This window comes from Plectropomus leopardus, chromosome 10 (assembly GCF_008729295.1).
Source record: "Plectropomus leopardus isolate mb chromosome 10, YSFRI_Pleo_2.0, whole genome shotgun sequence".
NCBI lineage: Eukaryota > Metazoa > Chordata > Actinopteri > Perciformes > Serranidae > Plectropomus > Plectropomus leopardus.
The window spans coordinates 19,382,055-19,406,918 of NC_056472.1; the positions used below are offsets into that span (position 1 = coordinate 19,382,055).

The 24,864-nt window shown below is 39.4% G+C and overlaps 1 protein-coding gene across 3 annotated transcripts in view; it reads right to left on the reverse strand.

The window, feature by feature from the left end:
• Positions 1-24,864, reverse strand: part of LOC121948780 (FERM, ARHGEF and pleckstrin domain-containing protein 1-like) — a 75,980-nt gene that overhangs the window by 25,657 nt on the left and 25,459 nt on the right. For all 3 annotated transcript variants that reach the window (XR_006106184.1, XM_042494246.1, XM_042494245.1), the window contains exons 3-7: positions 6,523-6,627; positions 6,376-6,418; positions 5,895-5,973; positions 3,933-4,030; positions 2,668-2,782 (exon numbers count right to left, since the gene is read on the reverse strand). Coding sequence is in view for 2 of the 3 variants with exons in the window: in XM_042494246.1 (XP_042350180.1) it covers positions 2,668-2,782; positions 3,933-4,030; positions 5,895-5,973; positions 6,376-6,418; positions 6,523-6,627 (440 nt within the window). In the remaining variant the exon portion in view is untranslated. The remainder of the gene's footprint in view (positions 1-2,667; positions 2,783-3,932; positions 4,031-5,894; positions 5,974-6,375; positions 6,419-6,522; positions 6,628-24,864) is intronic.

Consider the following 24,864-nt stretch of genomic DNA (forward strand, 5'->3'; position numbering starts at 1 on the left):
GATTAGAGATTTTTTTTAAATCTTAACAGATGATAATGTGAGCGACTCTACACATGATGACATATAATGATGCATTTAACAGTTTTGTTCCCACAGTCTCTGGAGAGCAGCCTGTCCCCACCTGTAAAACCAGAAATCTAACAAATCTGTCCAGGCCAAACGTGACTGTCTTTAGAATAAACAATAGTGGCAGAAAACGGGCAGGAAGAACTAGTTTGTAGTTTTTCAATAATTTTAACAGAAAATTCATTAAGCAAAAAGGAAATAAATATAGTTAAAGTCATGGAGATGGCGTGGACATGGCCTGTTCATGTTATACGGTGAGCTGGAGATAAGTCAATTCTGAGTTAAACCCCAATAGAAAATGAAAGACCGCCAGCGATCCACAGGGATCCCTCCTTACAACCTGATTTTGGATGTTAATATTAAACATACTGAATATTTGTAGTAGTAGGGTAGTGTAGTCAGTTGAAGCTAGATATGACAAAAATAACATTTAGAAATGGCAGAGCAGAACAAATTGATAATATAGTAAAAGAATTCTGCGTCCACATGCAACAATGTATTTCATGGCCACCATGTCTGTCTATAACGCGGCCTCTGAAAGTACACGACCTTCTCCACCATTTGTTGTTGCTGTGTGAAGCTTATGACTCTGCCCTTTAGTGCCATTTATTGACTGGATCTATGCCAAGTATGGAAGTATGAGGGCTGTGACAGTAACAATGTCCAAAACAGACACATCTATTTTTGTACCTAAAAGGAGAATATATGAGTCTTTAGCACGCCTCGCACCACAGGAAAGTGTGCCAAGATGATCTTTAGAAGCCTAAAAAAAAAAACGCTCTTTGCTAATGATTGTCAGGAGGGGATAACTGGGTCCCAAACTGGTTTGATTCTCATGTAGCATGCATAATCCAATGAAAAGGTCAAAACAAATAAAAGCTAGGTCATGCTACTAACAAGAGTTGTTTGTGTAGCAACAGCCTGACATAACTTCTTCTAATCCATCTATGTCAAATATTGTCAAAAACTACTAAAAAAAACACAAATCAGCCACACTGCTGCGCTAGGTGACATATTTCATCATTACAATGAACGCCGGCGCTTCAGTTTATTCACGTTAATACTTTATGCATAGTTCTGCTGTAAATACTCCAGTTAGCACCAAATGCGTATTAATCTGCAGCTGCAAACAGTCCTCAGCAATTGCACTATTTAATTATGTTTCCGTCACATTTGCTATGAACTACAGTGCCCAGCTGCATTAGGAAATTGCTAAGCTTTTTTAAAAAAGAAAATAAACCATCTATTTTTGATCTGTTTTTAAAGGTTAAGAATAATTGTGCTTCTGGGGCTGAGAGCCACAGAAAGGGCAAGGAATTGAGGAAGTATTGAGTGATAAACTGGCTCATTATTGGTTTTGGTCTATTCATGAGATTTGTCGACATTATGAAAAACACACACAATAACAGTGACCTTATCCTCAAATCTCCACGTTGGTATTGTATAAATGCATGTTTTGAGAAAAAGAGGCTGAAGTAGGGAGGGTGAATTAAGGCACAGCTAAATTAAAAGGGCTAATCTTACTTCCAGGTGTTAACACTTTGACTTAAAGTGCAAACTGTTGCATTCATTATCCTTTCAGCAAATTTTCGGACAAATAAATTAAATCCTGGCTTATCGTCCTGCTGCGTGTCTCACTAATTGAGGTCAAAAGGCCAAGTCTGAGTGGATCCAGGTTTCTAATGTTTATCTGAGTTTTTGGAGCAGTGGTGGAAGGTTGGGAGGGGTTGCAAATACTAACTAACTTTCCTAATTCTTATCAGTGGATAAGCCTTCCTGTTTCCTGTGTGTGGTGCTTAATAAAAGATTTAACTCAGCATGGCACCCGGCCGAAAAAGCTGCAGTTTCAGTTATCAACTACAAAAAAACCCTTGGTTGGAAAACGGGCAAATGAGAGAGCACTCAAATCTAACGGAGCTCCTTTCATGTAGCGGCTGCCCACTGTGTGTCCACCTCTGGCACACAGAGGTGAGACAAGGCTTGGCAAAGCTCGGATTCAAATATGTGCACTGATGAGAACATTTTGAGGGAGAATGGTGGGAGGAGATCTGGAAAGTTTCCAGTCATATACTCCCAGCAGCATACCACTCTTAAACTCCAGGCTGATATTTCACTTTACTTCACACAAACTCCTGCATTGGACATGTGAGAATAGGCTCAGGAAATCTGTGATTTTAACCCACTAACCCAGCTCACAACAGCTGCGTGAGTCATTTGGTGGGTTGGAGTAAGTTCTCAGTCCTTTTTTGGGAGCAATGCAACCTTTTGTTGAAAGAGAAGTAGAGAAAAGTATCCAGCTCTGGCCACAAGCTCAGCTTACAATGACTAGTTTTTCCAAGTTATAATAAAAAACTGCACAGAGCATTCTCGAGAAAGAACCCATTCATTCAATGATTTCCTGAACGTGTCGCCTGTATAATGAAACTTCCCCACGGGACATGCACAAGCTCTGAAACAAACGATCTTGTTCATGGGTAAGGAATAACTGTTTTTCAATCATGGTTTCAGTGACTTACGAACGCAGCTAAAAAGAAACTACGACTAGGATCAAAGAAATGTCTTATGCACACACCACACAGCACTCCAGTTCCAGAAACTCACATATTCTTTGAGTGACACTCCATGATTTTGTCAATCAGGGGCATTTGATCTGGGATGTAGTTGTTGTTGAGGAGGTGTGACCGGCACTGACTCTCCTCAAAGTCCCCGATCTCAGCTGAAAAATTGGGGAGAAGAAAGAAGAAAGTTCATGTTTTTGTTGTAGAGATAATAAAGATAGGCAACAAAGTAAAGGGGAAAAAAGTCAGTGTATTTTCATTGCTTTACTTTGCCTTCAGACAGCCCGCTCCGATGGGGAAGCAGTTCAGTTCTGTGCCCTTGCTATAGCCACCAGCCTCCACTGAGAAAAACAGTAATTTAAGTTTGCTGATCACAAGAGCTGCTGCCTCAATCAGTTAGTTTTTTTGTGTTATTGTGTGAGTTTGGTGTTTTTGAATAAACCATTTCAAACACCAAAGTCTCACAACAACACAAAATTTAATCGATGACGGCAGCCTCTGTGTTCAGCAATGTTAAATGACTATTTTTCTCAGTAGGGTTTGGCTTTTAAAAGACAAATACAACAGTTTGAGTAATCTGTTGGACTGCAGTAAAGTAAAGTGGTGCTAATATTTTCAATATAATATAGACTTAAACTGTTTTTTTGTGTGGCTAGAATACATTTTACTGCTACCCCTACCCATAGCAGTGCATTGCTTAGCTTTGATGTCGGTACACTCGCCTGCTTCTCCAATCTGGGGCGTGCCGACTGACATGTACTGTATGAAATACACTGACAATGGATAAGTACACATATAACTTCACTTTAAAAAATCTAAACTATCCTTTTAAATGTTTCTTAGCAAAGATTCTCAGAGTCTCTATACTCTACTCCCCCAAAATGTAAGTTTTAGGGTAATATTCATGTGAAAAAGAAAAAAAAAATCTGCTATTTTGCATGTTTACTGTACATATGGACACAACATTTAAGTAATCTCCATCACCATGCATGTTGTCTTTGATCCCTTTTAGCTTACAGACTGTTGCTCAGAAATGTCAGGTTATAAAAAATGCTCAGTATTTTCTGCCATGAGGTTGTTCTGAAGCAGTCGTACAAGATTATATTCAGGCATCTGGCTGAAAGGTATCCATAGCAACACACAGATAATCAATTTGCAATGCTGCACAGTGTGCTATATGACAATGTTTGATGATAAGCTCTGTGTGGGGGGAAAAAAGCACAATGTGTCTTTAAAGACAGTTATCTGATCAGTGGAGTCTTTGGTCTCTTGAGCTAAATGAGGGAAAAACAGCCATGATGAACTTACACTGGATAATGTAAGAGACCATCAGTGCGGCACTGGTGTCGTTGCAGGTCAGACGTCCACAAGAAACATCCTGTTTGATCTGGAGGGCAAACAGGTACCTGGACACAAACACAAACAGCTTTCACACATTCGGTAGAGCAAATGTGGTCGCGGTTTCCACAGGGTGTCGACCGGTATCGGGCACTTAAATTTAATGATTTTAAAGATCTTTTCAATATATTTTTAACCTTATTTAAGACTGAAATGTTTTTACTCAAGCATTGCAGTTAATTATAATGGTAAGGAGTATTAGTACACTGTAGTGGTAGGTTTTATGTAGGAATATGGTTATTGGGACCACTGGACTCCACAGATAATTTGTTCATTTGTGCAAATCTGAAATGGACACATAAGGCATGTCCTGTAAGTTCCTGTCTCTTTAAAATGGCTGCTGTTGCCTCCTTTGATCATTCCACAAAGAAAGCCATTTGAACTCAATTTCCCACAGGCCTTTGCTTTTTCTTAGATTTTATATTGTGCATTCATTTTTTCTTTATTGTGAATAAATACTTTGTAATCATACTTGCTGTGTGTTTAATATTGTGAATCTGAAATGAATGAATCACCAACCACTTTGTCAAGAACTCCAAGTTTTGTGAAATTTCATCTTTAAAAATGTAAATGAGGCATTATCTAATTAAAAACTTACTGATTTGAAAACATTTCCAGAACAGAAACCAAATATTGAATAAAGCCTTGTTCAAAATTCTTGTTTCACTTTGTTGTCATATTAGAATCAAATATTTTTACAGAGATAATTTTATATAACTCTTTTTATCACTCCTTAAATTAGAAAATACTGCCAACAGCTATAAAACATTTGGCCCCATTCTGAGATTTTTGCATAAATTCTATATATTATTATCTATATATAATCAAAGCAAAATAGCCTAAAATCTGACCTGTGCATGATTTTACACGGGGAGTCTTGCCTTAAGGCCAAATGTTAATAAAATCAAATTTAAGACATTTTAAGACTTTTGAAGGACCTGTAGACACCCTGTTTCAGCACCGGAGCAAGATCAAATGAAACTCAATTAGACACACCATGTACTGAATTGACACTGGGTGTACAAGGGAGCTTCTGTAACTAAATTTCGGATTAAATATAATGTACCGCAGCTCTTTTAATTTCACACAAGACTTCCAAAAGAAGTTGGCACAGGTGCACATTTTGGATTCAGTGATTAATAAGTTGAGTGAAGTCATTTATTGAAGATTTACTGACTGTCTCGTGTTACAGTGCTGCTCCTCTTGGATGTAAGCCAGAGCAGGAATGCAGTCTTAATAAAAGGTATAGTAATAAGTTTAAATAATGAAAATTAAGTCATAATATCAAATACAAATGAATGGACCAGAGTGCGCACAAAATTCAGAGGTCCATGGATAAAAAGTGTTTAAAAAAAGCCAGTTTCATCAATGCACCTGATAAAATTCATAGTTCTGCTACCTGACCTCATGATGGAGAAGGGCCCACTTTGGCAGGAAAAAAACAAGAAAAACCACCAAAAGCATGCTTTTTAATAAAGGTGAGGTCTTAACCAAGCCTAACAGTACATACCCAAGAGTGTGAGAGGGACATTTACTTTCTGTACGCCTATTATTTATCCATTCTGACCATGAAAATATGCAAGTCATGAGCCCGCTCCACAGAGGCGAGGAAACAGAAACCAGAAAATCATTAGCTCCACGCTAATCTCCAGAGGGCTAAATCAGAAACATGGCAGCCATGACACAAGTGCAAAGAAGAAGAGGGAATAAATCTTCTGGGAACAGGAGCACATGTTTCATTTATGTTCTACGATCGCTTTCAGTCACAGCTGAAGTCATTTACGTTGACAGAATGTAAATAAATGCACATTTTGGAGCCGACTGGAGGACATGCATGATGCAGAGATAAAGGGAGTTCATTTATGTGCTCACCTTGTCAGCTCCTCCAGGAGCTGGGCGTGATCTGGAGGAAAGAACTTCACAGCAAACCTCAAGATGGTGTGCTTTGGTCCTGTGTGGGATGAGTTTTATAATAAAACAAAACCATCTCAGTTGTTAGTTTATTAGGTACAGCTAAACAAAACAAATGCAGTCATCCTCCGAAACAAATATTAAAGCTCTCAAACAGATTAAAAAAAAAAAAAAACAACCTTCATGAAGATAATATTTACTGTAGGACTGTTGTATTTGACTGCAGTTTTTTTTTTGCTAGGTATACCAAATAACCTGACCACTAAGTGTAGGTCTCTCAGTGAATTTTGCTTGGTAGCATAAAATACAAAACAGACACACACAGCTCCAACTATTTTGTTACTCTTAACTGATTCAATGGCTTTTTTTCAGGTTGAAACAGTGAAACAATTAAAGAAAAAGATGCCTTGAAAAAATGTATAAACCATTTAGAAACACTCACGTCTGAGCTGCTTGATAATGGGCTTGATGTGATCTAACCAAACCTGAGGAGAACAGAGGATAAAAACATCACTAAGCAGCCTCTTACAAGCAATACTAATTCTGAGATGTATAAGAGGATTTTGCTTCAGTTTTTATCCTCACTCACCATCATCTTCTGATGGTTCTGAAACTCCAAACCAAAGTAGTCGCCCTCGATGAGGTTCATGTGGGAGCACACCAGGTCGAACAGCACCTTGCCTGAGGCTTTTTGCTGTGAACAGGAGGAGAAGAAATTCTGGTTAAAATAACACTCTTCTGTAAAGCAACTGTGGCTGGACTGAATGTAATTTTTTTTAACATTCGGAGCCTCTCTTAATGTCACCACCTTAAAACAACGTTAGACACCCCTGAACAAAATCCTCAATTTAAACAAATTGATTCATCAAATCAAATGAGTTAGTTTTTTGTTTACTTTAATGAATACATATTATTTATGGTGCTTTTAGATTGCTGGTAGAGCTTTAACACGGGTGTGTGCCTCACTTTGTGTGCAGAAAGTGGGAGAGCAGACAGTTTTTTTGACTGCAGTGAAAAATGTTTCTGAATGACTAATCACCAACCAATATGGATTAACGATAGGGCTGGGTGATGGGGAGAAAATCATTTAAGATGATATATATTTTACAAAATTTTGGCAATGGTCACATCTATGTTTTGAAATAAATTTGGACTTTACAACTCTCTGCAGATACTGAACATGTCTGGATTGTATCTATCGTAAACAATCTTAGGCAGCTAGTAAGTTCATTTCAGTTTTGTTGCAAAACTATATATGGAAGTGACAATAAACTGGTTCTGATTCTGAAAAGAGGTTAAAATATAAGCTGAATTGATGAGATTTAATGGAGATGGGAAATGGGACAACCTGAAGCTATCTGGAGCTTATAGGGGACACTAAGCAGATAGTAATTAAAATATGTTTACTAACACACTATCTAGATTTAAGAGAAAGAAAGTGCATGCACTTTACATTAACACTGACAACCTACAAAACTCCTTGGACTAAACTACCCCATTGGTTAAAGAGGTAAGATACCACACCTGGAATCTAATTCTACAAATAGTATAATACTAATAATATTAGTGTTGCCTAATTTTTATCTGAAACTGTACATTATTACTGGGTTTAAAGAGAATAAATTCAAAAAAAAGAATGAATAATGATTTTGAATTCAAATGTCAACATTATGAATGAAGCTTCAAAGCTTCAAACTATTTGATATGAGAGACACGGCAGCTATTTTTATTTTTAACCAAACTCAGCAAATCAACACAAGGGACATTTCATATTTAAACGAAGGACAGTCAAACTCAGAAAAACCCCAACGGCAGAACTCTGACAAAAACATGAGAAACAAACTGCTTTGTCTGCTTCTCAAACCTTGTGGAAGTTAATGTCACCGAAAAAACTCTGTCCGTCTACATTCCTCTGCTACCCTCCCTCCGTCCATCCTGGTATTCAGCAGCACATTGGGCCACAGACAGCTATTGCAGCTGGAGGGGGTTGGACACCGTCTTTGATCTGTGTTTTCAGTGTCATCGCTGTCACTGATGATGGACCAGCGGCTTCTGAGGCTGACACAGTGTCAGGATGGGATAAAGAGTCTGACCCTGACCACCTCTGTCCTCACTCACCCCACATTCACAGTACTCAAATACTTTGAAGACTGATTTAACCGCCCACTTTCTTACAAATACTTGCAATGTGACAACACGAAAACCACAAAAAGCCACCACAACTTTGGAGCGAGAACGTTCCCATGGAAGGTCAAAGAAATGTCAGGGATTTCCGCTGTCTTCGGTTGGAGACGCCCCAAGGAGACACAGAGCTCTGTCAGGCAAACAACAGGAGTATTTCTGCATGGCTGCTTCCTCGTGACTGGTCTGCACCAGTGTGGAGCGTATCACAGCTACAGAGCGTGTGTTTATAGTAGCAGTTCCCCCCCGGCTTGGATAATGATCCAGTTTCAAGGAGTTTCTCCTCTACTTTTGCACAAAAGGACAGTGAGTTGCTAAGGCACAAGCTACAGCAAGAATCCCCTTCATGCAGCCGAACTGTGTCGACATCCTCTTTTCATCTGACAATAAAGGCGTTTGCCTGCCTGTACATCTATGTAGTGTTTCAAAGGCAAAGAATGACACTGCCTGTGTTCCTATTAATGCTTACAGAATAAAAACTTAATCTCTAACAGCTTAGTGCGAGGGTTTACACTTCCACAACCGAATCCATAATCTTCCCCAAACAAGCCGCCCAGCCTCTCCGCTCCGCCCCAAGTCCGTCCTTCCTGAGTGAAGCACCACTATCTCTCTCCTGGCTGCCTCATGCAGCGCAGAGGGCATCCCACCGCTGAGGACCAGCTGTTTCCATATGGTAATGGCACTGTTTGGGGAGCTACAAGGAGGCTGGAGGGAAAGAGGCCTTTAGCCAAAACACACCCCTTCCCAAACACTCACATAGCTTCCTAATAGAGCAAGCGAAACAAATATGAGTTCTGTGTCTCATGTTTTCTGCACCAATTTCGACAAATGTGCTTTGTAGAGCAGGGGTACTTAACTTGCTTTGACACTTTTGCAAAATGACAGGAGGCCAGGGGCCAGTCGCACCAGCCACATATATGTTTCAAGAATTTTAGGACATTTCTAGGATTTTAGGACATTTCTAGGATTTTAGGACATGTCTAGGATTTTAGGATGTTTCATAGACTTCAGGATGTTTCTCAGATTTTATGACATTTATAGAAGTTAAGGACGTTTCTCAGAATTCAGGACATTTCTTGGATTTTAGGACATTTCTTGGATTTCAGGACATTTCTTGGATTAAGGACTACGATGTTTCTAGGATTTTAGGACAGTGGGGGCTTAGCTAGGACCTCTGTCGGGAAGTGCTAGGGATCTTCCAGTGGCACTTTTTTAGAAACAAGCTCTATTTGTGATGCAATTTAATGCACTCTGGCACCTCATGTATATTTAAAGTACAAAAACAATTCTCAATCTTAATCAATTTATTTTTTATTGTGATTAGGAAATGGTTGGGGGACCACTTAGCACCCTATCAGGGGCCAGATTTGGCCTGAGGACCATAAGTTGAGTATCACTGTTGTAGTGGCTGCAGGAACAAGAACAGCAGCTGAATACAGTGAAGGCTGCAGAGTCCTTCCGTCCTACTCAGGGCTCTCTCATACCCAGCTTTGTATAAATCTGCCGTCAGTGTGAAATGACCACGAGCCGAGCAGAGATATGTAAGGCACAGGCTGATTAGAGCCAGCCAGCGCTTGATTAAATGCAGCTGTTGCAGACTGGAGTTATGTGCTGCCATTTGACACTGCAGCAGCCGACACAATAAGAGCGCTGTCGTTAATGAAGCACAAGTCGCAGAGATTGACTGCCGTCCTGATGCAGATGCTCAGAGGACACTGTAACACAGCCCTCACTCTCTGCAGTCTAATTGCAACACAGCTTATGTGTCAGGGTTGGGAATCAACAGAGGCCCCATGATACAATATTATTAGGATCTGAAACATGTTGTGCTGTATAGTATTGTGATTACATATATTGTGAAATATTGTGATTTCTTTTTTACCTGTTTTCAACTGCAAGCGACTGTATGTTCCAAAAGAAAAAAAACTTTGTCAACATCTATAGTATCTAATTAGATACATTTTTCAGTCTGTTCATCTCACTTAAATTATTTTTATTGCAGCAAAATGCATCTGGTGGACCTTATTGTAGTGGGCTGCTATTAATGATTTATATAATGAAGAAAAAACAAAAAACTTGGTGTCCGTGTATCATTATGATATTGCTGTGCAAAAATATGAAAATACTATGCTCTATTGATTTTTTCACCCACCCCTGCTAAATTTATATGAATGTTTTCCAAATTAGGCCTCTTACTGAATGCTGCATTTTCTGATAAATGCTGCACTCTATTTGCACCGGGAAGTCAGAATTTCCAGTTGGAAATTTCAACTGGAACTCCCCCTTAAGTTAACTTTTATCTTTTTGTGTCTCACGTAAACAGTTGAACACACAGTGCTGTGGAACTGCATCGCTAACAACGTCTTGAATTCCCAACTTATACTAAAATGTGGTTAACTAGGTGTGACATTATTACCAGCTCCAACTTCCGACTTCCAAAGTAAATGTACTGCAGCTTAACGCTTGACTGATATGCTAATACTATTTAGGTTTTAGGAGAATTCTTTAAGCATGTACACAGCTAATTTAGAAAATGAGTCTCTACTGGGGTTTGTACCACAGTTTGCGATGCATAGCCTCTTGTCTGTTTACATACAGCTCTGTGCGTTGTCATGGATACCTTGTACACAAACCAACTAGCCAACAGTTTATACGGATGTGGGGTAGAGATGCATGTCCACAAGAAAAGCCCACATTTCTGGTCAGAAGGAGAAACATACCTGCTTTTATACATTATGAAAGCCTTAGATAACAACAGGTTTTTGGATATGAGCACAAATATTGCAGCACTGACACTTTCCAGAAGGTGGTTGAAGGAAGGAAAGAAGCAGGTTGTTTTTGAATGTCTCCAATAAAAAAAAGCCTCTTTGCTGTTTATATGACAGCATCCTGGCAGTTTTTTTATGTATGCACAGCGTCTGGTCAGGTTGCCTTCAGTGAACTGTTAACACACCAGAAATCACACCATAGCACACTTTATTGATAGCTGGTAATGGCTGCCAAATGTAACTGCCAAATGTTGTCCAACACAATACTGAGGGTCTGCAGCCAGTGCTGCAGATGTGTTGAGATAAATGCTAATGTCAGGGTGCTAACAGGCCGAAAATGACAACGTAAACACACATGTTTAGCAGGTATTGTGTTTACCATGTTCAGTGGTAATTTAGCACATTGGTAATCTAAAAATATTTAATATAGCCGCTGAAACTAATGGCCTTATTCATTTATTTATTTCCCTTTTGATGGATGGAGGAAAGAAAAGTTAAGGGATCACCAAAGTTATTACAATTCATTCTGTGGGGAACATAAATCTGGACCAAATGTCATGCCAATATATCCAATTGTGTTCCCACAGAAATGAAATGGTCATCATTTTATTTTTATGGTTGTTCTAAATCCAGACTACACCTGCACTTGCATTAATCGAATAGCTGATCAACATTTAGTTAAATGGCAACTATTCTGATAATCAAATTGTTTTAGTGACAGTTTTTTAGGTGAAGAAGGCAAACTTTTGCTGGTTTCATGCTTCTTATGTGTAAAACCATTTATGAGCCTGGTGTTTAAAGGGTTAATATAGATACAGCAATGTCACACAATAACATAAACTTCAGACTGAGGCCACGTTAGACCAGCTGTTCCCCTGTTCGGCGATAGCTTCAACAATTAGTGCATTTATTGAGTCAAAAAAAGAGATAATTAACTGACATCTATTTTGATGATAAATATAAATATAATAAATATGGCAAACATTTGCTGGTTTTATACTTTTAAATGTGAGAATTTGATCTTTTTAATTGTCATACTAATAATAAACTGAACAGCTTTGGATTTTTTGGACTGTTGGTCGGATAAAATTGATAATGAAACTAACATTGCAAACCCTAGCTAAAAGATCTAAGGTAAAACTTCCAGCTAATTTAAGTTAATTTAGATAACTCCAGCACCTCAGACATACCTGAAAGGGAAAAACAGTTTACTTTGACTTTTGTATTTTAAAGGATTAGTTTGGATTTAGCAAGTCACAAAATAACACAAAACAAATCACAGATCAGGGCAGTGATAGACGAGCAGCTCCTGCATTCAGGGAGGTAAAATGACTGTATTTGTCGATGAAGTCTGGCTTTTTCATAAGTTTCACTTTTAATTCAGTTTCCTGTCACACAGGGCTGTCTGTTTGGGAGGTACTAAGAATACAAAACACAAATCTTACTTGAATTATACGTCATGATTTTTGTGAGAGTTTGTTAATGTAAGTCTTGATATAGTCTTGCTGTTGTCAAATGTGGTCCCCTATAATTTCAATTAATCAAGAATTTTTCCTGTTTTTGAGTTATTTGTTAGTCTTGGTGGCATGCAAGAGGAGCTTTATTTTTTCATGAATTCATTACTAGGTTTATGTATCTCAAATACACTTGGTAATTTTTTTGGGGGGGGTGGGGTGGGGGACCTTTTATTTTTTGTCTATTTAACCATCCTTTTCATTTTAGAGCACGTGCAACAAGACTTTTTTTTTTTTAAATTTCCCCTTCTCATCTAGTCCCAAAAACAAAATCATACAAAAATGCTTAATTTTCCGCGTGACAAATGTGCACAAATGCAGACCATGCTGTACAACCTCACAAAGCAGGAGCTGTGACTTCCTCACCCTGATGTGCAGCTGACACATGATTTCTCATCCTTCTCCATACATGATATCATGCAGCCTCTCCCCCAGCAGAAAGGTTACAGTCTTAAAGCAACATCATGTTCAGCAGATGACATTTCTTTCATCATCCACAATGCCAAGAAAATGTCACCAATCCCCCTTTTTTATGACCTGTATCTACAAAAGCACTGGAGCTAGTTTACACAGGAGCAGCCAATTCTAGAGTAAGGCTATGCATCCTGATTCAGCGGTCTTAGTCCCAGGCCAGGGAGGGTCTGTCTGGGTTTATTAGGTTGGAAGATAGGCTCACAGGATGCTACTACTGTTTACATGTGTATGCTCGCATCGCTACACTGACCTCCACATGCTCCGACTGACAGAGGAAGGCTAAATGAAGATGACAGCGATGTCTGCGCACATGTCCGCTTGGATTTCCACTTCAGGGTAGACCAAATATCCCCTCCCCCAAACCCCCACCTCTTGTTAGTAAGCTCCTGTCAGCAACAAAAACATAAAGGTCAGGTGTAAAGTAGCTTTGTGTTCCCTCTACTGTTCCCCTCCAGGAGTTGTTGGTATGCTCCACTTCACTTTCAATAAGCCAGGCCGGGCAGTGCTCACCAAACTCCTCCTGGGGGAGTGTGGTGGGTGGGTGGGCATGGGTGGTAAACAGACTGCCAATGCCTTTGGGCTCCAGATAGACAGAGAACAAAGGGAATGGTTGAATTTGGGAGTCGTGGTGATTGGAGGACAATAGAGAAGGAGCTGATGATGTTTTTCAAGCAAAGTTAGCAGCCACCGTTGAACCGGATTAGAATTGATTTCCGGGTTTGCCAGTCTGGTCTTGATACGAGCTTAAACCGGTCTGATTTTATGCAAACTAGCTGAACTGCCATTTGTTATTAAGATACATTCTGGCAAATGAAAAAGTAGCTCACATCAGCAACCTGTGCTTACAGCGTTGCAGTGCTAAAACCACCTTGTATTGTATTAGTTATAGGCAATATGACAAAGTGATCAACATGTTATTGTGTTTATTTTGGGTGCCAAGATGAGACATGGCAGAGTTAAGGCTCATTTATGCTCAAGTTAAGACACATACAGGGACATGGTAGTTCTGACCAAACTCTACATTAATTTCCACGGTATTTGTGCACTTTTTTTTTTTAAGTTTTCAGTTATGGATGAAACATAGCATTATCACCACAGATGTTGGGGCAGTGTAGCATAGTTCAAGCAAAATACCACCATAGGAAATAATAAAAACATTTAGAAAAATAGTGAAATAGGCAAAATTGGTATTAGAGTGATAATAATTCCCTGTCCCCATGTTGCGATATATTTAATGGACTGGTCTTACACACCATCTACAAAGCTGCCTTTGTTAAAAGATACATCATTATAAACTCCTCCACCATCGCCTTGTTTGTTGTTGTCTGAAATTTTTGAAATTTGGTATAATGGTCTGATCCTATGTTTAGCTTGATATAGAACCAGTTTGAACATTTTTACACTGGCCCAACCCTAGACTGGATATCAGCTAGGATTTAAAAATTTGATTTAGTCTTGTCTTGTGTTGTGTTGTGGGCCATGCTGGTTCAAGGGCCCCTGCTGGTTCAGTTATACCTTGGCAGATATTGGAGCTGTCATCTCCCAGAGGGGAGGTTTTCAGCTGTGACATTCAGCAACATCACAGGAAGCTGATCGAGGTCAAAGATTACAGAGACCGTGTGTGATTTACAGAACACAATAAGCAAATTGAGAAATGGGAAAAGGTCAGTTTTGGGAATCCCACTATCTCCAGTGCTCATCTGATAAGACAGCAAATAGGTTTAGCAAGATGTAAAAATGTAGATTTTTCAAGTAGTACCAAAACAACATTCTCAAACTGACTTATGAGGACTAAAAACTGACTTCAGGAGATGCATTTCCACTATTCACAAATCTGCACATGTGAGGTGGTAGCAGTGGAAAGCCCCAGGAATGATTTTGAAAACTTTTAAGTGAAACGTGTCTCATCTGATAACACTGCTCAGGGCCGAGCTGAGATCACAGAGCTGCTTTCAGACAGTAGCAGGCAGATACATTCCCACCCTGAATCCTCCTGCTGCTGTTACTGAAAGCATATGTGAAGACTGCACTGACTTCCCCTCCCATACTCCAATGGACTTAGGCGCAATGAAGCAAAAAAAAAAAACAAAACGAAATAAATTTAAAAGTCCCTCAGGGTGCATGTAGGCATCTCTGCATGCTCTGTGGCGTTAGCTTGGACACAGCGCAGGTGTATACAGCGTGCTGTAAGGAGAGGGTAGGACAGAGAGGTCAGTGGCAGCTAAAGCTCATTGAGATTCAGGTCATGTGCTGCAGAGGTTCCCAGGGTGACTCGACTACAGCGGGAAGCTGACAGAGAGAGAACAGTGGAGGCAAACCTACTGATAATCCTGTCAAATTACCTGCATACCCTCGCAGCACATACGGACGCGTGACCGTGCATATGTTTGCAGTAGTGCGTTCATAATTAGGACAGCTTTAATATAATTAGACCTAAACTAAAACATAATGCGTTTAACCTCGTCCAATAAAAGCAGTGTTATGTTTACACAAAATACTGAAGTAATTACATTTATTTAAGTATGAGAGCTTTCTCCTAATTTGTTTTTTGTTTTTTTAAAGCTGCAGATGAAAACTATCAACAAAAAAAAAATGAAAGAAAAAGTGATGATTGGGCTGCCACAGCTGTCAGAGTCATTCTGTCACAGTAGGCCAGCCTGCATGCCCCAAGAGGACAACCATGAAAATAATGTCCCCTGGATTCAATAGGGGCTGAGATGGAGGTAGCTACCCTTAGCAGCCTCCTCATTTTTCCCGACTTTTCCTGCCTGCCCTCCTCAGAGCCTGAACCATATTGATTTTGCATAAAGAATAATTAAGCGTCCTGTTGTGACCATTGTGCTCCTGAATATCTAACAGCGCATAGCTCTGTGTGTTTGTGTGAGGCGGACCTCCCACTGTTAGTCAGAGTGCCATAAATCACAAGACAGATCTAACAGTTGTGGGTTGGCATCATTAGTGCAGACACTAAACAAGCAGCAGCAGAGACTCAACCAAACATGGCAACACGCTTTGCTGTGCTTGCAAATATTAAGTCATGGTATAATGCCTGAGCTTAACATGGAGTATCATTAAAATAAGCAGAGGGCAAGTGGGGGTGTACAGGCAGCTGGAATTACCAAAAAGATTGGCCTCTTTTTTTTTTCTTCATCTGCCTGAATCCCTTTCAGGGCGCTTCAAATTCGGGACCCATGCTGGTTATTCTCCACTAGCACCCCTTTGCAGAGCTGGGATTACTGTCACTTGAGGAGGGGGGGGGGGGTATGTCACTTTGCATTTAGGCAGAAACTTCAAATATAGTTTAGCTATATTAAAGCAGTCTGAAGGGCTGGATTAAACCACTATTACAGTATTACCACAGAAAGATATTAAAGAATGAAGTCACTTGAAAAGACTTTTGTTCCAAATTCAGATATTTACTGAAAAAAAAACAAACAAAAAAAGAATTTTATATTCCATAGTTACCAGTTCATGTAATAAAAGTTACGTCAGTATATTCAATCCTGATTAAATCAGCATGCAAAACACATCTTTGTCTTCCAGGAGTTCAAAAACTTTGATTATTTCTGCTTCCCAAGCACGCACAACACATCAGAATGCTCTATTCAAAATGTCTTGTGTAAAAGTACATTACTTCAAACTTAAACTGGCTCTTCATAGGTACAAAAGCATCAGACTGACTTGACTAAGGTGTGCTTCTAAATACACAGTCTTAGTTCTTTGTATGGCTGCAGTCAAACCCATGTTGCATACTGAAACAGTAATACTAACCGGCAGGAATTTTACCATGGTTAACGTGAGGCGTATTACAAATATAGCTATATTTAAAAGTATCAGATATTCATATGGCTGGGTGATTTGGAGAAAATTAAATATCACAATATTTTTGACCAAATACCTTAATATCAATATTGTGATGGTATGGCAGGATTGACTATTGGTGCTTCCACAAAACGTTTATATAATAAGACTTTTAATATAAGTAATCATGAGTAATGTGGATATAATGACTAAGTTGGTTGAAGTAAATTGTAGAACAGCTACAGTCTGGTAAGTTAAGAAAATTACATCACTTAATCACTGTAATGCAGCCTTTAAAACCAGGAAAAGACATCACTTACAATCAGGGTCTGAAATTAACGCCCGTCACATGCTGAATGCAGGTAGATTACTCATTTGGCAAATAAATCTCAGGAGGATATCCATAATACTGGCGATAAATATTTGTATTTGTATTTAGAATATATTTTCATTATTATCTAACTTGTATTGTAAATTATTGCATATAATTTTGGAATAAATGAATGGAAGGAAAATGAATTCCAACAACAGTCTGTCTACAGAGTCTGCGTGTCATTTTTATGTGAAGCGAACCACCCACCACCTGCAGACTTAAGAGACAGCTGTGAATACTGTAGAGCACTGTAACTGTGAAAGTGAAGGCAATCAATAGGTTAATTAAGAGATTAATTAAGTGTAACTGTGAGAGGCAACTCCCACAAGGTCGGGCCAAGAAAGAGACAAGCCTTTCATATATAGTCTGAGTACAAAACGTGTCAGAGGCATAATTCCTTGTGATTTGGATTGATTAAGCGGTCAGTGGGCTCCAAGCATGCCCTGCTTCACCCTCAGGACAGATGGTCTTATTACAAAATACACCAAAGAGATGTAGTGGACAACACAGCTATGGCAGGCTGAAGATTACATCTGACACTTCACCACATGAGTGGAGCAGTGTGTGCCAAAGATAAAGTGTAAACAAATGTATCGTGAGGGTTGGTCTGAGAGAACTGCAGTCTAAATTTATCTCAAACTGACCACAAAGTCAAGCAAATAAGAAAGACAGAAATGCCTCCATTATGACACCAAGTCTTCATCAATCCTCTGCATAACAAGCTGGAAAAACTGCAACCCTGAAAAGTCACATCCAATCCACAATCTGTCACAGCCCACCAAGCCCAAGCACAAACCGAGCAGTGCTCCAGTTTCACACCCCTTTTCCCAGAACACCGAGCCAGTGAACACCAGTATCATTTACGTCTCCACTGAGCGTCACACTTCTAATAAGATCTAAATTTTAGATCAGTTGTGGGACAGTGAGCAGAAATGTATGCCTCTGTAATTGCGTGGGCTCGTTTATGAAACCAACTGTTTCAATATTTAGTTTCCTAATTAAAGTGTGTGACACTGCTGGGACTGTAAGACAATATCAGAAATCTCAAATTAATGTCAGAGCATGTTTAAGAGGCACATGAACAGCTGTTGAATTAGCGATGTGGGCACTGGCTCAGACAGATCAGTGACAGGCCAGGTACACTTTACCAACACATATTCATCAGAAGCAAAACAGATGGGACACATTCTTGTGGAAACATTAATATCCAAGGTATGTTAATTCAGTATAAGTAAGTGTGCCACAGTGCCTGTATAAACAGCAGCTTGCTAATATTGGAGCAGACACACTGATCTACATAATCACTGTGATGTCTGCTTATGTGCCGTGTGTGTGCATGCTGGAGAGATCAAGACGGAGAGAGAGCAACAGAGAGAGCAAAGTAATAATACGGGGATGTCATTACGATACGGTGCATGAGCATTAATAGCAACATAATTAATATGTAGATCCTGGCTTGCCAAATTCAAAGATATTCGTAATCCTGACACGTAAAAATGGAAAAATAGCAGCCAAAATAAACTGAGGAATTTAAATAAGGAAGAGATTGGAAACCAAAGGGTGAAAACTAGCGACTGTGATTCACTTTGGGTTTCATTAGGGCTGGTTTGGGATATATATTAGGTCTGTCACGATTCTCCAGATCCACAATTTGATTTGACTTTCTACTTAAAAGTCCCAATTTGATTCAGTTTTCAGTTTAAACATTTTTATTCAGCACAGAAGGTCATGCCATTGTTAGAATATTGAGTCTGGATTCATAAAGCTCAACAGATTACTGGTTTTATGATAACTGTCATTTACATTTTCAATTTGTTCCTTCAAAAGATACATAGTATCAACTGTGATATATAATCACCATACTTTTTTGCAATGTACCACACGAAGGCCATATGGTCAAATTTAAATAATATTAAAAGCGTAACAAAAATAACTTATTTCATCAGTCAAGTGGGATAGGGGAGTCGTGAATTCTGCTTTTGATTTGGATTTTCAAAATCAAAAGCCCGTTTCGGCAAATTTTCCATAATACATTCTATGAAAAAATAAAAATTTGACATACTGTTTTATATCGAGATAGCTTTTGTTTTAATATCTATGCTTGTATTAGTTCATTGTGGGCAATATGGTAAATTAACTACCAGTAAAACCTTATTAAAAGTACCTTAATTGTGAGCAATTAAATTAGCTACACTCAGTCCTATAAAACTAGGAAGGCCGCAACGAACAATTGTTTTCATTACTGATTAATCAGCCATTTCTGTTCCAAATGAATTTTAAATAGTTTAAAATGTTAATTGTGTGGTGCCCCAGTCTTCTGTTGCATGATATTCACCATCTTTCCCACCTATATATCTCTTTACTGTCTGCTGATATCTTTAAGGAAATAATCATTTGTAATCTTTGCTTGAAAAATAACTGAAACAATGAATCAATCATCAAATTAGCCGGTAATTCAATTTCAGACATTTGACAAATGGATTAAACATCTAATTGTTTTGGCATTTAAGATTACATATACCATGACAGATGATTATATCCATATCACCCACTCCTAATTAGGGCTGAAAACTAATGATTATTCTCATTTCTGATTAATCTCTCAATTATTGCATCAATTTATTTGATTAATCACAGTCCAGCTCAAGGCCTGACCTTAATTAATTAATGGATTGGGTTCAGCACAGGTTAAACTGACACATGATAAGGACATTTAATGTTTAGAATGAAGATAAATACACACATTGTAAAAAAAAATAAAATAAAAATCCTAATTTTACAGTCCATAATACAGTACTGTATACTGCACTCAAGGGTATCAAAAATTGGAGCAATAATCTCAAATTCAATAAATGGTAATCTCATGGTTTACATCTTTTTAGGAATTTAAAAAATAATACAATGTATTCTACATACGCAGTGTACTTTTACATTTAAATTCTGGAACAAAACAGTTGGTTTTCAACTGCCATGGTGCAAGAGAAAACTTGTTTACTGAGTGACAACATCACCCTGCTCATGATTTCTCATTCTAGGAACTGACTGCTGTGCTGAAACAATGTGTGGCATCAACACACTCTCACTCAAACGCTGAGAGCAGCTTTCTGCCTCTACACCTCTCTCCAGACAGGTTTTTTAAAGTGCGATACTATGTGTAGAAGATGAGACTTGGGAGCTCATGTGGTGTTCACGAGTCTTTTCAGAGCTGCAGGTCTCTTGAGAAATGTGTCGATTGTTGGTACTGTCCTGCTGCACATTCCCTTCCCCATAATCTCTGCCAGTAATAAATAATGACAGCTGCACATGCTGCTTTGCTGGTGAGGCCAATCAATTGGCCTCCTTGAGATTAGCCTTAAACTACTTATCCGGCAGTGCAGCAATTCAGAGGCCCTCTGCCCTGTGATGTAGTCGAGCTACTGTGCTAATGATAGCTGTTTACCTGGCATCCCAAATTTAACCAAATTTCATTGCACACACACACACACAGGTAAACATGTTTCAGCTCCTTCTGATATATAGTAACAATTAGCAAAGCATTGTTTGAATGTATCAACTTAGTCTGTAAACAGCGGCAACAATTAGGGCAACCCCTGCATTGACAAACTGTCTAATTTTAGGTTAAAAGCAATCAGATGAGACCAAACATAGACTAATCCTTTGCCTTAAAAATTATTTAGTCAATAGCTGCTGAAACACTATCTCCAGGGATACCCTTAAACCAAAAATCAATGAGTCAAAGATCAAATTTGAGCATTTTAATGAATTCACAATGAACCTCTAATTATCACTTAGACAGTGTAAGGGTGTTCTGGGATTTCCCTGTCTGAATATAGTTGACCTTAGAGCACAAAGATGTAGAGTCGAGCCTCAGACCAAAGGCTGCACTTCCTGCGGACGAGGATTAAGGTCAACAACCAAGAAAGCAGTCTCGGTTTAAAAAGCACCCGTAATGCTGCTGCTATAAACAGTGTGCAGTAAGATGCTCACTGAATTCAAAGAATGTGGTCATTAGAGATTAAAAAATGCTGTCTTAGTTCCTCTGGGTTGGATGAGACAGCAAAAATTTTTAATTTAGTGTCTTCTTCCTGAATATCACACAAATGCATGCTGATAATATTTTATTGATGTTTATGCTGCATTCTCACTGTATGGTACAGCATGGCTCAACTACACTCACATTGAAGTGCTTCCCATTAGGAAAAGTTGTGGATAGTACTCAGGAGCCTACTTGTTTTGGTACCATCTCAGACAAGTTTCCAAGATAGCTGAGCCGATACTAAAAAGTGGAGCTGAAGCACTGCAGACCACCGACAGTGGGTGATGATACGAACTTGTCCGTTTGATACGATGGAGGTTGGTTGGTAACAAATGATCATGTATTACAGTTAAACAGTGAGCTCAAACATGTTTCTGAAAACATCTGAGGTGAGAAATAGACAATGCAGGAACAGAATCTTGATATTTGATCAGAACTGCTTAGTTTAACTGTTTGGTCTCAGTTTTTTCAGCCTCCGTTTACACTATGTAAGAAACAGCTTGATGCCCACTTCCTTTTCACAAACTCTCACGATTAACAGCCTAATGTGATATTAAAATATGTTTCTGAAAACATTTTAGGGGAGATATAGGCAGTGCAGTTACATTATCTTGGTTTATATTTGATCATCTCTACCTAGTTTTAAAAACAAATGTAAACCTCATGGTGCGGGTGAACGCCAAATTCAGTTGGATCATCCTCGGGGGGACCATTAATGTCTCTGAATAAAAATGTAAATTTCTACATGTGTTGCTGTAGTCTGACATGGATGTACTAACTATGTATGTGTGCAACTAAACAGTGGTATAAGTGAAGTATACTTCAGTAAAGCACCACCGATAATAAGAGAATTTTGGTGTTGGGAGGCCTGCATTGGGAAAACATACGACTGGGATTCAGAAACATTCAGAGGCACTAACCTGAACGGTTCAGTCCAGGAGTCAAGTCACTTTGACACATAACATTCAGTGCAGCATTACACTGCCCATTTTAATGGGGCACAGTTTAAACCTTCAGTCCTCTGTGTGAACCACCCTGTGGTGGGAGCATTAGCGCTCGTTCTCCACAGCGTGACAAATGTGGATGCTGTCCTGAGGTGAAATCCCACATTTAAGGTTGTTCTCTGGAGAACCTGGGCACAAACAAAAGCCGGCAAACACATGCGAGAGCAGGCGCGGCCTCTGTGAGGGCAGCTGTTGCTCCACGTCTGCAGGCCACTGGGTCCAGCAGGAATTTAGGCCTCGGTGACTACAGAATACCAATTCCTCTCTGCTGGAAGACAGAGCAAGACCAGTAACCATGGCAACATAAGGAAAATTGTGATTCCTAATCTCTGAAAAAAATAAAAAATACAGACGAGTCATCTGGAGCTGACAGGAAGCATGTGTTTGAGGTTAAATTGTGAGTAATAATCTTTTTATTTTAATCATTCTACGGTGTAATGTGAGCTCCACTTTCAGAGGCACAGCTCCCTTTCTCCGAATAATAGTGTTGTAATTACTTTGACCATAACCATGGTTTCTGGACGGTAAAATACATAGGGGTGCAAACACCACACCCTGTATGTGGCTTCTCAAACACACCCAAAACCATCTCTATGTGCTATGAAATTAGTGTGACTTTAAGCTGACTAGTAAGGATGTAAAGGACACACACACACAGAGAGAGAGAGACTTACACACAAATCTGGCTCTAAATGGGAGCACCGGACTCTTGCCTTAGAGTGCTTGGGTTTAAGGGTTCTCAGAGACAGAAACAACCTACTCTGACTAATTCAGCAGCGCATAAACAATAGATGAGAAGTGAACACGAGTGTTTCTGCAAGTAAGAGGTTTAAGGCACAAGAAGTTCTCTGTGAAGTGTTTGGGGTTTTAATGCAGGCCTGAGGTTTGTCTCACCAAATGAGGTTAGCAAGCCAACACTGGGGTGCAACCCAGGCTTTCAGTCACACAATGCTGGCTCACTTTTTAACCAGGGACAGATCTCCATGGTAACCTACAGTATGCAGCAGCATGGCTACGCTGCTCTAGAGGCGGTTCAGTTCATGATTGGATCAAAAATGAGTTAAGAGTCTGTCTACTAATGTTAGTTGCATGCTGCTGTTTGTGGCTGTAATAACCTAAAATCTCCATACGTTTTGTTTTCATATCATCTTATTGAATACCCTATTGGTCTGTGGATGCTGTATTTTATTGACTGAGTGTTTTATAACCAACAAGGGTCATCATTTTGCAAAGCTCATCACATAAGCATTATATTGGTTACTCAGTATTAACACTTTAACTCCACTAATAATCTCATTTAAACCACGTGGTTCACATTTGTCTATGCAGTGTAATCACTTCACTTAAATCAGTCATTTAGGAATAATTCACTAACCAAATACATGTGTATTAGCCTAAATGCTTGCATGCTGTGTGTCTGTTGAAAAGCAGGTCAACAGAGCTTATGTGAACGAGCACTCAGACAACATTTCTATGTAATGGACCTAAATGAAATAAAGCGAGTCACACTAAAACCACAAGACCTGTGTCTCCAGCAGAAAGTAAAACCAAGAGGATTAGAAAATCAATTCAATACTCTAAAAACAGAATATACTTGATGTAGAATATGAATATACACACAAATAGTTATTGTTAGCACCCTTAGAAGGTGGAAAGGTTCTAGGTAGAACCCCAAGATACCCCGTTCCCACCGAAGTCGTTTTGTTCATGATTTTTGGAACCTCAGTGCTATCTAGCCAACCAGTCGACGTTTCCACCAGTTTTGCGCGGGATAACTGTAATCAAGGATGTGTCATAAAGGGAGGGTGTTGCACAATGCACAGTACAACTAAACAATAACAGCAACATTGTGGATTATATTGATTATTTGCCCTTTTTTTTTTTTTTTAACAGATATTTGCTTTTACCCCTCTAAAAAACAAGCATGGATAAACTATTAATAAGACCACTGCACTTTTTTCTGACAATTTCTAACTTGTCTCCGTTGTTGCCCTCTCCATCCCCTCTTTCCAACCTGTAGAATATGACACCGCTATCGTTGTCATCACAGTTTGCAGAAAACCTGCTGTTACAGCAGAAAAACAGCTTTTGAGTTATGAGCCAATTTATTTTTGGTTGGTGCAGGAACTGAAAAAAAACCCAAAAAGCAGTTCCATGTTGGTGGAACACCAACTATATCATTCTAGTTAGCACCTTTATTTTTAAGAGTGTAGGATGAGCAGCATTTTGTGAATCTAACTGAAGATGTGTCCGTTTTTAACACGGTCCACCCTCTTAGAGGCCAGTCACACCGAGACATATCGTGCCAGGCGCGATCGCTCCAAAAATGCCTTGGAAGCGCATCTGGAAAAACAGCTGGGAGCGCCTCTGGAGAGGGGCTGCGTGCACATGGCCAAAAGTGACACTGATGAGTGGTGCGACTCCGCGCCTTGAGTGGAAAAGTTGAAAATATTTTAACTTTTATGCGCACCCAAAACCCCCCAGAAAAAGACGTTGCTCAGCAGCAAGAGAGGAGCGCCTGACAGGCATGCTTTGCCACAGGAAAACTATGGTTTTGCTGGCGCACTTCTTGAGCAACGCATCTTGGTGCGATCACCCCTTTATTCAACCTTTGAGGCTCACAAGGACCCATAACAGGAAGGATTCATTATGACACTGACAACAGCCTGTTAGTGCCAGATACTCTGAAGCAGTCACTTGCTGCCATTAAGAAACTCCAGAGAACCAAAATGCCCAGAACAGACCAACCCCCACTGTTTGTGTGAAAGTGTCCCCCGGGA